The sequence below is a fragment of the Callospermophilus lateralis genome, chromosome 10, assembly GCF_048772815.1.
Source record: "Callospermophilus lateralis isolate mCalLat2 chromosome 10, mCalLat2.hap1, whole genome shotgun sequence".
In the NCBI taxonomy this organism is placed as follows: domain Eukaryota; kingdom Metazoa; phylum Chordata; class Mammalia; order Rodentia; family Sciuridae; genus Callospermophilus; species Callospermophilus lateralis.
This window is the reverse complement of record NC_135314.1, coordinates 104,647,046-104,662,978: the sequence shown is the minus strand read 5'-3', so window position 1 is coordinate 104,662,978 and position 15,933 is coordinate 104,647,046. Positions and strand designations below refer to the sequence as shown.

At 39.4% G+C, this 15,933-nt stretch overlaps 1 protein-coding gene across 1 annotated transcript; it reads left to right on the top strand.

Moving 5' to 3' along the window:
• The first annotated feature begins 1,285 nt into the window (after positions 1-1,285).
• On the top strand, positions 1,286-1,561 carry LOC143408832 (large ribosomal subunit protein eL42-like). Its single transcript, XM_076868746.1, has one exon. It carries the CDS (start codon positions 1,286-1,288, stop codon positions 1,559-1,561), a length of 276 nt encoding a protein of 91 aa, XP_076724861.1.
• The last annotated feature ends 14,372 nt before the right edge of the window (positions 1,562-15,933 follow it).

Here is a 15,933-nt window from a genome sequence, read left to right as displayed (position 1 = left end):
TATGGAATTTTCCCCAAAATGGCATCCTATCATATCATACGGCAAGCCCCCCCACCCCTTTCACCTTCTTCCTTGGAGTATTCCAGATTGGACCCAGGACCTTGTGCATGCGAGGTAAAGTGCTCTGCTACTGAACTACATCCTCAGTCCAAAAAGGCAAACTGTAACATATGCCAAAGAATTGGTTGCATATAACCCATGTTCTATGACCAAAATAGGATATTAAGTTTTGGCTATGGAATGTATATGTTTTTAAAAATTAAGATAATACTATGATCAACTTTAGATAATAAATATGAATAAATATCAAATGGACAATTTTCTAAAGAAAGAAAATTATTTTTCCAGTCCCAGAGACTGAAAGTCCAGGGGAATTTTACCACTGAGTTACATCCCAACGGCCCTGCCCATTTGGTTAAGACAGTGTTGCACTCAGTTGCTCAGTCTGGTCTCAACCTTGCCATCATCTAGGAAGTATAGGCCTGCACCACTGTGCCTGGCTAGAAAAATGTTTTGTTTTGTTTTGGGGTACCAGGAATTGAACCCAGGGGTGCTTAACCACTGGGCCACATCCCCAGACCTTTTTATTTTTCATTTTGAGACAGAATCTCACTAAGTTGCAGAGGGCCTTGTTGAGTTGCTGAGGCTGAACTTGAACTAGTGATTCTTCTATCTCAGCCTCCTGAGCACTGGGGATTACAGGCTTGGACTACTGCACCCCACTAAAAAAAAAAAAGTGGGTTTTTTCCCTATAGCTTTATTGAGGTAAAATTGAAGTACAATAAAATGCACATATTTGAAATATGTAATTTGATCAGTTTTGACATGTATGTAACCAATACGATCAACATAAAAAGCATTTCCATTACTATTTTAAAATTTAAAATGATGCAGACTGTGTTCCTTGAATGATTATTACATTAGAAATCAATCACCTTATTGTGCTCTATATGTATAATATGAAATGAATTGCATTTCTGACATCATGTATAACAAATTAGAATAAATGACTAATTTAATTTTAAAAAAAGAAATTTATCACTTTAAGATATAGAACCAGACCCCCACATGTCAATTACTTCAAAATTAAATGGCACACTTAGAAATATTTCATAGGTCAAGGAAGAAGGCATAAGAAAAGTAAATAAAAGTGCTTTGAACTAAATAATAATAAAAGCTTAAAATATCAGGATCTCTGGGATGAAACAGTACTCAGATGAACAATTATAATTTGTATCAGAAAGAGGTCAGATTTTTTCTCTTTGCCAATAACGCTTTCACAAACATGGTGAAAAATCCTAAGACCCGCCAGACGTTCTGTAAGAAATGTGGTGAACACCAACCCCGTAAAGTGACACAGTACACAAAGGGCAAGGATTCTCTGTATGCACAGGGAAAGTGGCAGTATGACAGTAAACAGAGTGGCTATGGTGGACAGACTAAGCCAATTTTCAGGAAAAAGGCTAAAACTACAAAGAAGATTGTGCTGAGGCTTGAGTGTGTTGAGCCTACCTGCAGATCTAAGAGAATGCTGGCTATTAAGAGACGCAAGCCATTTTGAACTGGGAGGAGATAAGAAGAGAAAGGGCCAAGTGATCCAGTTCTTAGTTTCATTGCTTGTTTTGTTATGAAGATAATAAAATGTTGAGGTTATCTTTGCTTAAAAAAAAAAAAAAAAGAAAGAAAGAGACCAGAATTGCAACAAAATTATTTTCTTTTTTAAATATTTTTTAGTTGTAGTTGGATACAATACCTTTATTTTATTTATTTATTTTTATGTGGAGCTGAGGTAGAACCCAGCACCTCGCACATGCTAGGCGAGCGCTCTACTGCTGAGCCACAGCCACAGCCCCATAAAATTATTTTCAAATATATAGTTTCCTACTGCCTATGAAATAGAGAAGAAATAATACAGCTAAGATTTGATTTAAAAAAAAAACAAGTCTAATCAAGAAAAAAGAACACAAAAATTAATATCAATGGAAAGGGAGATATCAAAATAACTCTATAGAAGCTAAAAGTATATTAAGATACTATTACAGTTCCATGTCAACATATGTGATAACTTACATAACATGGTCTATATTAGAGAAAGATCTATGTGCTGCTGTGAAGTGTGTTCAGTCATTGATGGATGAAATATTCTATGTATGTCAGTTAAGTCTAAATTATCAATTGTATCTTTTACTTCTACAGCTTCTTTATTTAGTTTTTGTTCCGAGGATCTATCCAGTGCCGACAGAGTCGTGTTAAATTTACCCGGTATTATTATGTTGTTGTCTATTTGATTCTTGAAATTGATAAGGGTTTGTTTGATGTACATAGATGCTGCATTGTTTGGGTATAAATATTTATGATTTTATGTCTTGTTGATGTATAATTCCATTAAGCAGTATGAAATCTCCTTCTTTGTCCCTTCTGACTAACTTTGGCTTGAAGTCCACTTTATCTGGTATGAGGATAGAAACCCCTGCTTGTTTATGCAATCCATGTGAGTGATGCTTTTTTCCCATTCTTTCACCTTCAGTCTGTGGATGTCTTTGCCTATGAGGTGAGTGTCTTGGAGACAGCGTATTATTGGGTCTTGTATTTTAATCCAATCTGCTAGTCTATGTCTTTTAATTGATGAGTTTAGGCCATTAACATTCAAGGTTATTTTTGAGATATGATTTATATTCCCGGTCATCTTGGTTTATTTCTGGTTTTTAATTTGAATTAGTTTCTCCTTTTATTGACTAATCCTTTAGTGTAGTTCCTCCCTTTGCTGGTTTTCACTTTTTTTTTTCCTGGGTTGAGAAATCAGCTGAGATCTACATTTGTTCCCCTCTATACATAATCTGATATTTTTCTCTTACTGCCTTTAAAATTCTATCCTTATTCTGTATGTTAGGCATTCTCATTATAATGTGCCTTGGTGTGGATCTGTTGTAATTTTGTACATTGGGGTCTTGTATTTGATTTTCCATTTCATTCTTTAAATCTGAATATTTTTCTGATATTATTTCATTGAAAGTATTGTTCATTCATTTGGTTTGTATCTCCACACCTTCATCTAGCCTGATAAATCTTAAATTTGGTCTATCATGTTATCCCATAATTCTTGGAATTTCTATTCATGGTTTCTTACCATCTTCTCTCTGTGATCGATTCTATTTTCAAGATTATATATTGTGTTTTCATTGCCTGAGGTTCTGTCTTCCAAGTGATCTAGTCTGTCGGTGATGCTTTCCATTGAATTTTTAATTTAGTTTATTGTTTTCTTCATTTTGTTTTTTTTCCCCCAGAATCTCTGCCTCTTTATTGAAGTGATCTTTCACTTCCTGTATTTTCTCTCTGATTTCATTCCTTATGCTGTTCTTTAGTTTGCATGTCAGTTTAACTATGTACATGGTAAACTGCTTCTCTGACATTTCTTCCACTGTGGTGTCAATGGATTCTGTCACTGGAGTATCTCCGTTGGCTTAGGGCGATTTGTTCCCTTGCTTTTTCATGTTGTTTGCGTGTCTACCCATCTAACAGTATGACTCTGAGGCAGTAGAGTTTCTATTCTGTGGACTTACACTGTCCCTGAAGTTTTCTAGTACCTCACATTATGGTCAAAATTAAACAGAAAAATAATTTTAAAATTTTTGGTAAAAAGTTAAAGAATTCTTTCCATTGGAGTTCAAAAGATTCTCAGTTTCTCTTCTCCAGAAAAAGTGGCATGTTTTTGGTTTTTTTTTTTTTTTTTTTTTTTTGTCTGTTTTTTGGTACCAGGGAATGAACTCAGGGGCACTCAACCACTGAGCCCATACCAGCCCTATTTTGTATTTTATTTAGAGACGGGGTATCACTGAGTTGCTTAGTGCCTCATTGCTGAGACTGGCTTTGAACTTGTGATCTTCCTGCCTCAGTCTCCCAAGCCACTGGGATTACAGGCATGCACCATGGCACCCAGCAAAAAAAGTGTTTTTTAACTTAAATACATGAAAAAAATGTAGGAAATCTGATGAGGCTAAGGAAATTGAAACACTAGTCATAAATCTGCACCTTTCTTCCAAAATTCTCAACTCTGGAAGGTTTTTAAATTTTATTCATTTATTTAATTTTTTTATTAGTGCATTCTAAATACACATAACTATGACTGTATTTGGAGTGTGGCATATTCCTATATGTACATGACATGATTTGTTCTGTTGTCTCCCCTCTTTTTCCCTCCCCTCCCCCACTCCCCTTTCTACACTGATCTGAATCGTGCATTCTTCATGAAAGTAGGACCCATTATTCTATGTGCATGTGACATATTTCACATGCACATAGTATAATTTGGCCTATTTCAGTCCCCAGTTCTTCCCCTTTCTCTCCACTCCTCCCTCCTCCTGGATTCCCTTCCTCTGCTGTTCTCCCTTCTATGTTTGTAAGATCTACTTTTCAACTCCAGAAGTTTCTAAAGATGAGTTCACCAAACCACTAAGGGACAGATAATCCAATGTTTATTAGCTATTTCACATATTCAAAAGGGAAAGATATCTAACTAATTCCATAAGGACAATATGACCTTATACCAAAACTAAATGAAAACAGTACAAGTAAGAAAAATTAGAGGCCAATCTCACTTTAAATATGTAGAAACCTTGAATAAAATATCGGGAAAACAAAATTAGGAAAGTTTAAAAAAAATCCAGTATGACCAAACTGTGTTTATTCCTTGGATGTAAGATAACATAAAATGCATTAATTTGATTCACTATATTTACTAATATGATTCATATTTTAAATGTGAAAAGCTGAGCCAGGCATGATGGTGCACATCTAGAATCCCAGCAACTCAGGAGGCCGAGGCAGGAAGATTGCAAGTTCAAGGCCAGCCTCAGCAATTTAGCAAGACCCTTAGCAGGTTAATAAGACCTTCCCTTTAAAAAAAAAAAAAAAAAAAAAAAAAGGCTGGAAATGTAACTCAGTGGAAAAGCACCCCTGGCTTCAATCACCAGTACAAAAGAAAGAGTGAAAAATTGAAATAATTTTAATGGGTGCTAAAAAAGCATTTGAGAGAGGGGCCTATATTGTACAAGACTGTCAGAGAAACCTCTATAAAACTGACATCCGCTAAGACCTGAGCAATGAGGATACTGAGTTGGGAAGCCGGAGGAGGTGGCTCTGAGAGACTAAGGTCAAAAAAGAAAATCAACTCGAAGGATCTGGAAATGTTCAGGGTTAGAAAGATGCTCTCTGCATAGTTTTGTGAAATCGGGAACCAGGGGCTCTAAGTGACCACCTTGATCATCACCCTCCTCCTGGCATATTCACCCTACTGAGGGCGGGATTCCAGGGAGGGAACCTTCAATGCTCACCACGTAACAGGAGCCCACCCCTGGAGCAGGGTGCAGTGATTAGCTGTCCCAAAGACCAAAATGAAGAAATTGGGATGATGCTTCCAAAAAGAAGATAAAATAAGTGTTCAAGAAGCATAAACAGCATGTTCAAAGGTCCTGAGCTTTTAAAGGTGCTAAGTGTGTAAAAATCCACTAATGTAGGTTTTAAAAACCATGGTGAAAGTTCAGGTTGTATCCTAAGGGGAATTAGGAATTTCAGGCAGAGCAGTGACATCATGAGATTAGCATCTTAAGGGAGTTACCCTTTCAACTGTGTAGAAAATAGAGTGAAGGAAGACACAATAGAAAATAAGGAGACATTAGGAGATCATTGCAATAATTCAAGAAGAAAATAATGACCAAAGTGGTGGAGTATCAGTGGACAGAAATGGTTGGGTACTTGGGAGTTCACATTACGAGTTTGCTGGTGGGTGTGGAGGATGAGCGGGGAGAGAAGAATCATGGTGACTCACAAGTTTCTGGATTGAGCAAGGAAGTAACTTGTGGTGCCTTTTATGATTTGGCGAAAACTGAGCAATGAAGGCAGAGAAAAATTTGGAGAGGAAAAAACACAACACCACTTTTGCGTATGTGAAGATTAAGCTACCCAGCCTGACAACACCCCTGGAACCCAACCACTCAGGAGGCTGAGGCAGCAGGATCCCAAGTTCAAGTCCAACTAGGGCAATTTAGCAAGATCTGGTCTAGAATTTTAAAAACTGGAAAAGGCCAGGGACGTAGTTCAGTGAGGCCCTGGATTCAGTCCCCAGTATCAAAAAACAAACAAAAAATATTAAGGTATCCAAATGGAGTGGTCCAGGAAGTAACTGGATATAATGAGTTGCAAGGAACTGTTCCAATAGGAGATATAAATTAATGATTTTTATTGTAAAAGAAGCATTAAACAGGAATGTATGAGATCATTTATAATCAGCCTTCTTTGCAACATTTTAATGAAACTATTACATTAAACTAAATACATCAGAGCTAACCTTTACAGTAAATCAAGCACGTAGCCACCTACAGTCATGGCCTTGAGAGTCACAGGACCTTCATAATAGTATCTGAAACTCCTACATGAATTCTTTTCTCTGGATTGAGAAAGAAGGCAGATAAGCAGAGATTTCAGCTACTTGACAAATGCTTTCACCCTTGCAGACCTCAAGGTCAAAGAATATATTTGGAGCAGAGAAGGGAATTCCACAGAATGTGTAGCACTGAACAGAAGGAAGGGAACACAGAGCATCTAAGCTGGCACTGTACTCTGCTATGGGGATCTGGTGAGCATGGAAGTGTTTTCTCTGAAATTTAGACACAAGAGACAGGTAAGATAGCAGCATGTGACAGCAGAATGGAAGAAGCTACCAAGCACAATGTGTTTGATTTTACTAAATCGGATACGGAACTATAGAATTTAATTTACATGTTCTTTATTGATAAAAAATATTGCCATTAATGCGATGATTTGTATTTCAATTAGCCTACTATTCTATTTCAGTGGACAATAAACTGTATTTTCCAATTGCTGTTTTCCCCAATACTGCTTGTTTTCCTGAATATGTGTTCCTTTCCTGTGCAATGCTGTCTGTGTCGCTCTGTTTCAAGCATGAGCTTATTCTAGCCACCAGTTGCACAATTCCACTTCCTTGAAAGTCTTTTCCTCTGGTATGAGCTCTAAGGTCTAGAAGTTCTTCCAGCTTCTGTCCTGATTGCAGTTTAGTCTTATCAATCTTAACAATTTAATGAAATGCATTTGCCCCTAGTTTGTTCATTTCCAAATAAAGAGATGAGGGAATTGCTTAATTACATTTGCAATGTGTTCAGACCATCAAATTAAAAACATTAAGTATGTTAGATAGTAGGAGTACTAATGACATGATGAAAGCATGCTGTTGATTGAGAACTGCCAGAGCTGATTGTTGTTTTGAGCTTTTCTTGTGTTGACTCAGTCTTCCTTTTCTGTCTTACCTCCAGCTACTGTTTTATGATAATTCCAGTTTTTACCCACTGGTTTCTTCATGTTCAATGCGAAATGAAACTTTTAACTAGGCAAAGTTTATTCTCAAACCTTCTTCATTTTTCTTTTCAACATTGTTTGTTCCCACATCTAACTATCTCTGTGATCCAGTGGCCTCAAAACCGCTCAACATTTTAAAGCTTTCTCTGCTTCCCTCACTAAAAACAATGGCAACAGCAACAACACTCTACTAAAGAACCTCTAGACCCTTAAGATAATCTGAAGTCCTGCTGTTGTGTTTATTTTGGATTTCTTTTGATCTTTTCTGTTTCTTTATTTCTTTCTTTTCTTTTTTTTTTTTTCCTTTTGTACCAGGGATTGAACTCAGGAATGTTCCACAACTGAGCCATTTCCCCAGCCTTTTTTATTTTGATACAGGATCTCACTAAGTTACTTAAGGCCTTGTTAAATTGGTGAGGCTGGCCTTGAACTTGTGATCCTCCTGCTTCAGCCTCCTGAGCCACTGAAATTATAGGTGTGCATCACCATGCTCAGCTACACTATTTTTGTATGCAAGAAAAATATGGCTCAAAGAAATGAAATAACCATTCAAACTCACAGGGCTAATGAGAAACGGAACAGATCTCTGGGGCTCTGGAAATGGGATTTAAATACAAGTCTGTAGACATCAGATCTGGGCTCTGAACCAAAGGGATAAACAAGTAGCCACTGTACCATGAAAGAACCAGCTCCAGGGTAGAGCCAGATAATTCTCTCCTTTGTGATCTGGGTAAGTAGCAGTTTCTCACTCCTCCTTTACCACATTCCATCCCTGAGCGACTTCTCTGCTTCAATCATGCCATCGTCAATCCCACTCTCCCTCCCCAACACCCAGCATTTCCTGATCTTGCAGTGCCCTGCTCTGCTTCCAGATCACTGCCATTTAGAAGATTTTTAGTAAATAATGAGAGAGTATTATTAGCTCTGATGTGGTGGTCAAGAAGTCTTTCCATTTTTTCTACTAAAAAACTTATTTTTATTCTCAAAATACTGGCCTATTTCAACAGCAGGTGCTTTCTGACAGTGTTCTAGGAAGGGCTTTTCCAGGCAGCAAGACCTACCTGGAAGCAGAAGTGAGCTCTGAACATTGTCTCCCTCTCCTACCCCCAGTAAAGGCCACCCGTTCTTACCTGGAGAAATGTGAAGCAAGCTTTGTGTTCTAAATAAATTCCCTTTTAATTTGCTAAAAATTATTTTAGTAGATAAGTGTGACTTTAAAATTTTTAAACTGTAAGCTGAAGGTAGTTCATTTTTCTTGTAGTCATGTACAATTGAAAATGCTTATTGTCATCAATTAGTCATATCTCAGGCTTATTTGTATCATTGTCAAGAAAATTCCTTAATTCACTACAAGGATGCAAGACTGAATCATTTACTGTTTGCAAAACTATGTTCAGCAGAATTTGAAGAAGAATATCCTCTGGCTTTTCTTTGTATCAAATTGGGAGGCAGCTGGGTCAAAATCCCTCTTTAAAATTGCTTGTTTAAAAATTTCCAAGGAGGGGCTGGGGTTATGGCTCAGTGGTACATCGCTCACTTAGCATGCACGAGGCACTGGGTTTCATCCTCAGCACCATATAAATGTAAAATAAAGATATTGTGTCCACCTAAAACTTAAGAATAAATATTTTTTTAAAAAAATCTCCAAGGAGCATTTGTTCCTTGCGATTCAAAGTATGGCCCAATGGGGGTTGTTAGAATTGAAAACCTCAGATCACACTATAGAACTACTCAATTGGGTCCAGATTAAGAGGATCATCAAATGATTCAAATGCACATTTGTGCTTTCTTGGATGAGACAAACAGAACTCAATGACATATTTTAAAAGTTGCTATAATAGCCGGGTATGGTGCCACACACCTGTACTCTCAGCTAACCTGGAAGCCGAGGCATGAGAATCTCATGAGTCCAGCCTGAGTAACTTAGTAACACCCTGTCTCAAAATAGGAAAAAAAAAAAAAAAAAAAGGGCTGGGGATGTGGCTTAGTGGTAGAGCTCCCTGAGTCCTATCCCTGGCACAGAAAAACAGATGCTATCGATTCTCTCTCAAAACATTGTCGCCAACTTCTTAAAATCTAAGGCACATATTAAAAGTTCCCTTTGAGAGGGCTGACACTTTTATTGAAAAAAGATGTTTCTACAGGAAATATTACTGTACAGGACTCTCAATCATTCAGCATTCTTGATGACATTATTCACTACATGACATAAAATTTTTGTTTTTATTCTGTTTACTATATGACATGTTATGCTGTGTCCTAGCAAATGTCATTATTTCAGAGCTTTGTTAAAGGAACCTAAAGTGAAGGCTAAACTATAGCAGGGAAAAGGAAACAGAAACAGAATCAAGTAAGTGACAGAAATGGCCCTGAAAGATGGCATTGAGGAGGCCAATGACGATACCTGAAAAAACTGCCCAAAGATCAACAAGCCTGAAATGCAGGGTCACAGAAGCCCCTGCTGGCCATCTCTCCAAATTGAAAGATAATCTCTCCAAATCCAAAGACGACCTGTCGGTGGAAGAGGAATGCTGGGCTGAACATCTTGCTTCCTGAAGACTTAGTAAGGTGGAGCTATGTAGGAGGTAGAGGCCTTTTTCAAGAAGTTTGTGGAGGTCGGATCCGTCACAGGGGCAGGCTTTATCAAGACGCTGGGAGGGCAGCGCCCTTGACGTCTCAGGGTTCTGTCCTTCCCCAGCCACTAGTCAGGCGTACTGAAAGAAGGTGAGTTGAAGCCTGGCATGGGAATTTCCCATCCTGCGGCTCCTAGGCCGAAGGTAGACGGGGACTGTGAAGCCGCCTGTGTTGGGCTCCGGAAGAAAGCAACCATGACCAAGCAGGAGGAATCACAGCAACAGAGAGGCTCTCCCCAGCCACCGGGATGCTGAGTTCCTCCTACAAAGAAGTCTACTAATGCTTCTTGATGGGAAAGGGCATCTTTCTCCATTCCAACCAATACAATTGCAGGATACCAACAAACAAGTTCTGGAAAACGTGAGACGTTTTGGACCAGAAGTCTGAAAAACTGAACAAATGGAATTGCTTTAAAAAAAAAAAAAAATCAAGAAACCGATTTTATTCCTGGAAATCTAGGTGAGATCAGAGGATTAAAATATTAGTCACTGATTGGGGCACAATTGTTTCTTTTTAAAGTTCATCTAGATCTTGTAAAATTATTTTCCTCTTTCTCCCTTGGCATGTGTCATCTTCCTATATATTTATTCTCCCTTCATTTAATCTAATTCTAATTCTATTTTTTTAAATAAAGTGAACTTGTCAATGTTTCCTTTTATGAATTCGGGATTGTTTTGTTGTTGTTGGAAAGGTCTTTTTCACATTGGATGATATAAAAAAAATCCATAATAAGAAGACTAATGCTTTCAGAATTCTATTTTTATATATAAATCTTTGATTCATTTTTAATTTCTCCTAGTGTAAGGTAAAAAAGTATTTTTTTCAGTGACTACCTGACTAATCCAACACTTAACTTTGTAAATTAACCAGATGTTCCCTCTAACAGACATATTTATGATTAATCCAATTGCTGTTGATGTTAAATCTAATTTACTCATTTTTAACTGTAAAAACCAAGATATCAGACAGGTATAGTTAACAGTATAGTTAAAAAGTATAGTTAACAGCTATCTCTTGCCTGTTGAAGAAAAATCCTAGAAACAATGGATTTTGCATTCTAGGTATTTTATAAAACCAACCCTCTGTTGATTGTCTGATCACCTACAAAAACTTCTAAGTTGTAATTTTAACTTTACACTTAACTGTCTACTTAATTTAAATCGAACTTTTTAAGTCATGTGAACCAAAAGGTATTTGGATCCATCTCTCTTTTAAATTTTAATTTATGAGAAATCATTTATCTATATGCCAGTTTTGATACCATGCATATGATACATGGACATAAGAACATACGTAGACCCAACACAATACACAGGTGTACACACATACATAAAGCAGACAGGTAACAGAGATCTTGAAGCTATTTGTAGGTAGATCTTCACAGGTAGGAGGCAATGCTCAAATGTTTATTAAAGCCTCTTTTGGATTTAAACTGTTAGAAATTAAAATAGAGCTTATCAGACTTTCAAATTACACTTTAAATACAGAGGCCTGTGCAGTTGGAAATGCTAGGTATAAAGTCTGATGGCCATGGCGGACACTGAGATCAAAAGTTCAGGTGGCTACTTGTCCTCAATGCCTATCAGATTTATTCTCAACATCACCATGTCTATGTCCTTTTTTAGGATTTTGTAAAAAGAGATTCTCCAATGTATTTGAGAGCTAACCCTTGAAAATTTGGCATCTAAACAAAGACAGAGTATGAAAACCTCTACAGTTAGATAAAATAAGACTGATCAGGAAAAAATATTTTAATTTAAGCACTCAGGATCAAATATGATTTCACCATAAAACCATGAACTCCAAAAAGTAGAATTTTTAAAAGCAGGAGATCTAAAAAAAAGTTGACATGCTGTAATTAGTAAAGGAGCATGCAGAACACCTTTATCAGATCAGAGTGCACCCTAGGGTCAGATAAGAGTCAGTTCAGATATCGAAAGAAAGAGAGAGCCCTGAAATCCTTAGATAAAGATTCTCAAGGTACAGAAGACTTAAATCCATGAGATCATTCCATCTCCCCTCCCTGTGCTGTAGTGTTTAGGGAGGAACTTCTTAAGAAAGCAGCATGTTAGACTGCTAAGAGGAGATAAGATAACCAGCCATTTAAGTTCCACAAGTGGCCTGGATTTAAAAGTGACACTTTTTTCCCCTTTGTTCTCAACTGGTTCTCTATAAGCCTTGTAAATCTTGGAAGTTCTGCATGCTCTGTAGGCCTTGGAGAGAGAGTCTGGCAGAAGCTAAGAAGTAAGGGAAGCTGCTGTTTTGAGCAAAACCTCATGCACAGGGCGTTCTAACCATGTTTCATTCCCCCAGTTGTCCTTTTGGGTCCTCACACTCAAAAGACCATGATTTCATATTATGCTCCTCAATTTGAAGAGGGAGGCAAGCCTGTTATTGCTCTGGGTGACATCCCCACTACAGAAAATAAATAATTTGGATTCTTGAAATAGGACAGATGAGGCGTAGTTTTACTCTAAGTTGAGACAGATTTTCTGATCTTTTTCTGGCCAGCTGAGGGGAGTACAGGAGATGTGTCCTGTGAGAACCTAGAGAAGGGAGTCTAATTTCAAAGCTGGGGGAGCTCTATCTTGAGAATCTCTCATAATGGGTCCCTGTTTAAGGGGCAGACAGTGTGGACAGAATTGGGGTAGAAGCATTTCTGAAGAGGGAGAGGTCGCGTGGCTCAAGCCTTTGAGAGATTAACGGGGCACCTCTTTCTCAAAGACCTCAGGTCAGACTGAGATTTCATCTCTGGATCCAAGATTCACTGGGTGAGGGTGCCCTCCACAATGGGACAAGTCAATCCGAAATGGAGACAGACAGTGGTCGATATTTGGTACCCTGCGGGCTGTCGGGGTCAGACTTAGGATGTAAGACCTTCCTGCAGCACCGGAGAGTGACCCCAGCCCGCTGCCTTTGTCTCAAGCCTTCCTCTGTCCCATGCACAATTTTTTTTTTTTTTTTTCCCACAAAAAAGAAACTGAAGCAAGTAGGGACCGACTTTCCCAGCGCCTGGGTGAAGGGGGATCCAGCTCACCTTTTATCAACACTGTTTGGGGACTACAGTTCTCCTGCATTGAACAGGTAGTTTGCTAAGAAATGTGACTTATCCTGTCCACAGAGGCCAGGCAGGGCTGCACGTACATTGCTTCTTGGAAAACAAAGCAAGTGGGGGGTCAGCACAGTGAACAATTTGATAGAATTATTACGCACCACACTTGGCTTTTATGATGTTACAGATGTTCACATGAGTTGTCGTTGTTTAATGCTATTTGATTTTTGTAAAACACCCTTCTTTTGGCATTACCTGTGTGTTTAGTAGAGGTCCTTTTATCTGTGTCAATTAGGGGTTTTCTTAGTAAAGTTAGGACTTTTATGTGCCACATTACATCTTTTTTAGACCAATAAGAGGGATAAATATTGGGGCTAGGTGATCATACAAGCACATACAAAAACAGATCAAGACTCCAGTACAGAAGCTTGGGAAGATGTGCAGGTCTCAATCTGACTCAAAGCTTGTGACTCTGACAGTCTCCTTTGATAGCTACCAGGCACTCCTGTCTGTGAAACCTTCCCTGATGGCCTCCAGCTTCACTTGTTTTTGGTGGGGGCTCATCTGCTATTTGGGGGACGGCAGTACATGAAAAAGAGGGCTAGGGGTCAAGGCCTGATCTAGAAGGCGTAGGCATCAGGCAGTCAGTGAATTAATTATAGAGCAGAGCAAGGGTGGTATAATGAGGGTCTTGAGCGAAGGAGAAAGAAAGCTTGGAGGTAAGGAACTTCAGGCCATTGGCCATTTTGTTGGAGGAAATTGTCTAAGTCTTGGAGGATTTGGGGGTCAAACATGCCAAATTTGGGCCATTGATGCAGGTTGTTTAATTTATATTGCAGCCAGATCTGAGTACTCAGCCCAATGATGCATTTAATTTTAAGGTCAATTTGGAAGTGGAGGGTCTTAAAATTATTTATGAGACAACCTAAGGGGGAGTAGCCCCCATGTTGGAGAGGATTGGCAGAGTGGTGGTTGAGATCAAAGTGTCACTTGATGTCTCCCATTGTTGCTGAGAGCTTGGTCCTTGTCCCCAATACCAATCTAATAATGAGGACATGGTTTTGAGAAAAAAGGAAAAAGATGGTTTATTGTTTTGCTAGCAAAGGAGAAACACAGGGGACTCCCATCCCAAAGGCTGTGATTCTGCCCATCTGCAGGAATTTTATAGAGGTGATTTAGAGAAAATGAGATTAGGGGGAGATCAGGGAGGAGAAGATCAGAGTAAAGAAGAACCAGGGAGGAAAAGGTTGGGAAAAAAAGAAAAAAATAAGTTTCAAAGCCACAAGGGTTATAGTCGAAGCATCAAGTGAACCCTGTTATACCAGAGAATGAGAGGGATTCCCCTCCTACAATTCCCAATGGTGGAGGATCCCCAAGGTCCAGATGGCAGAGCACTCTGTGAGAGATTGGAAGGGACCTTACCTCTCCCAAGAATGAGCAGACCATGTTGCATGAAGGGAAAAAAAAAAATGACAAAATGCAGCCTCTGATCTGGAGGACTCAGAGAGTGAGAGAGGGAAGGACTGGAGAGGAGAGGGTCAGAAGGAGGGAGTCCCCAACATCAGAAAAGGATCCGATACAGATCTTTGTGGCAATAAAGCAGCAGAAACCCAGCCCAAGAGTGGGGTTGGTTTCAGGTCACATACTGGCCACTGTTTAACTGATGTGGACCTGGAAAGTGTGAAGGGCCTCCTCTATAAGGTGGAAGGAAAAGAAAAATAAGAGGAAATATGAAAGCGTGGCCAAGGTTTGTTAGGATGGAGGGGATGAAGAGCCACGAACCCCATCCTAGGGGTTGGCACCAAATTAAAGAAAAAGAAACAGGGACAGACTCCGTGGGTCAGCAATGCTGCACTGACAGCGAAGGGGCACATTCTCAAGAGGAAAATGGCAAATGGTCACAACAGGGGTCCGAGTGTTGTAGGGTTCAGGGAGACTCAGCAACAGCAGAATGTGTCGGCAGTGATAGTCGGGGCAGTTGTGGACATGGGAGACTGTGACGGTCCAAGCCTCTCGTTCTCCCCTTCTCCCCAGGGCTTGGCAGTTTCCATGTCCTTCATAGTGAACAGGCTAACTGGCTGTTGTCGCATGACAACAGTGTCTGAGTGCTGTTAAGAATAAAAGGGGGAAAAGAATAAAAGAAAATATCTGGGCCCAGTGGCACAAGCCTGGAATCCCAGAGGCTCCAGAGGCTGAGGCAGGGGGATCCCAAGTTCAAGGTCAACCAGGCCAACTTACCAAGACCCTGTCTCAAAATAAAATTTTAAAAAAAAGGCTGGTAAAATAGCTCAGGGGTAGAGTGCTTGCCTGGCATGCGTGCAGTCCTGGGTTCAATCCCCAGTCCCCAGTCCCCTGGCCACAGAATTAAAAGAAATGCAAGGTGATGACTATTCTAGGTCAGGAGGTACTTCAGGAAGAATGCAAGATTTATGTATATGAAAAAAAAAAAAAAGAGGGAACAGGCATCATAGCATTAAACCAGATGAACCAATCAAAGGACCTCAGAAGAGTCTAAGTCCCAGTAAAATGCTTTCTCTACAAACTTGAGTAATGGTGCTTAATGTTTTCACTCACTTCGTGAGTGGGGTTTAAACATTTCCCACCAACACCAAGTGGGGTTGGAGGAGATGTCAATGGTAAGTTGTTCTAAGTAACAGAAAGGCCAGAACTTAGGGAAATGTCGCGCCACCGTGTTGCTGTGAGCAGATTCCAGGGACCGGCAGGGAAAGCCGAGTTTGCCTACATATCCGTCTCCTGGTGCAAGTGGGTATTGCCAGACCCCATGGCAGGATTACAAAGACGCCAGAGAACAAGCACACAGAGTCGCTATGGAAACCAGATGCTTCAGCTTGAGTTATTTACAGAGAACTTCCAGGGTC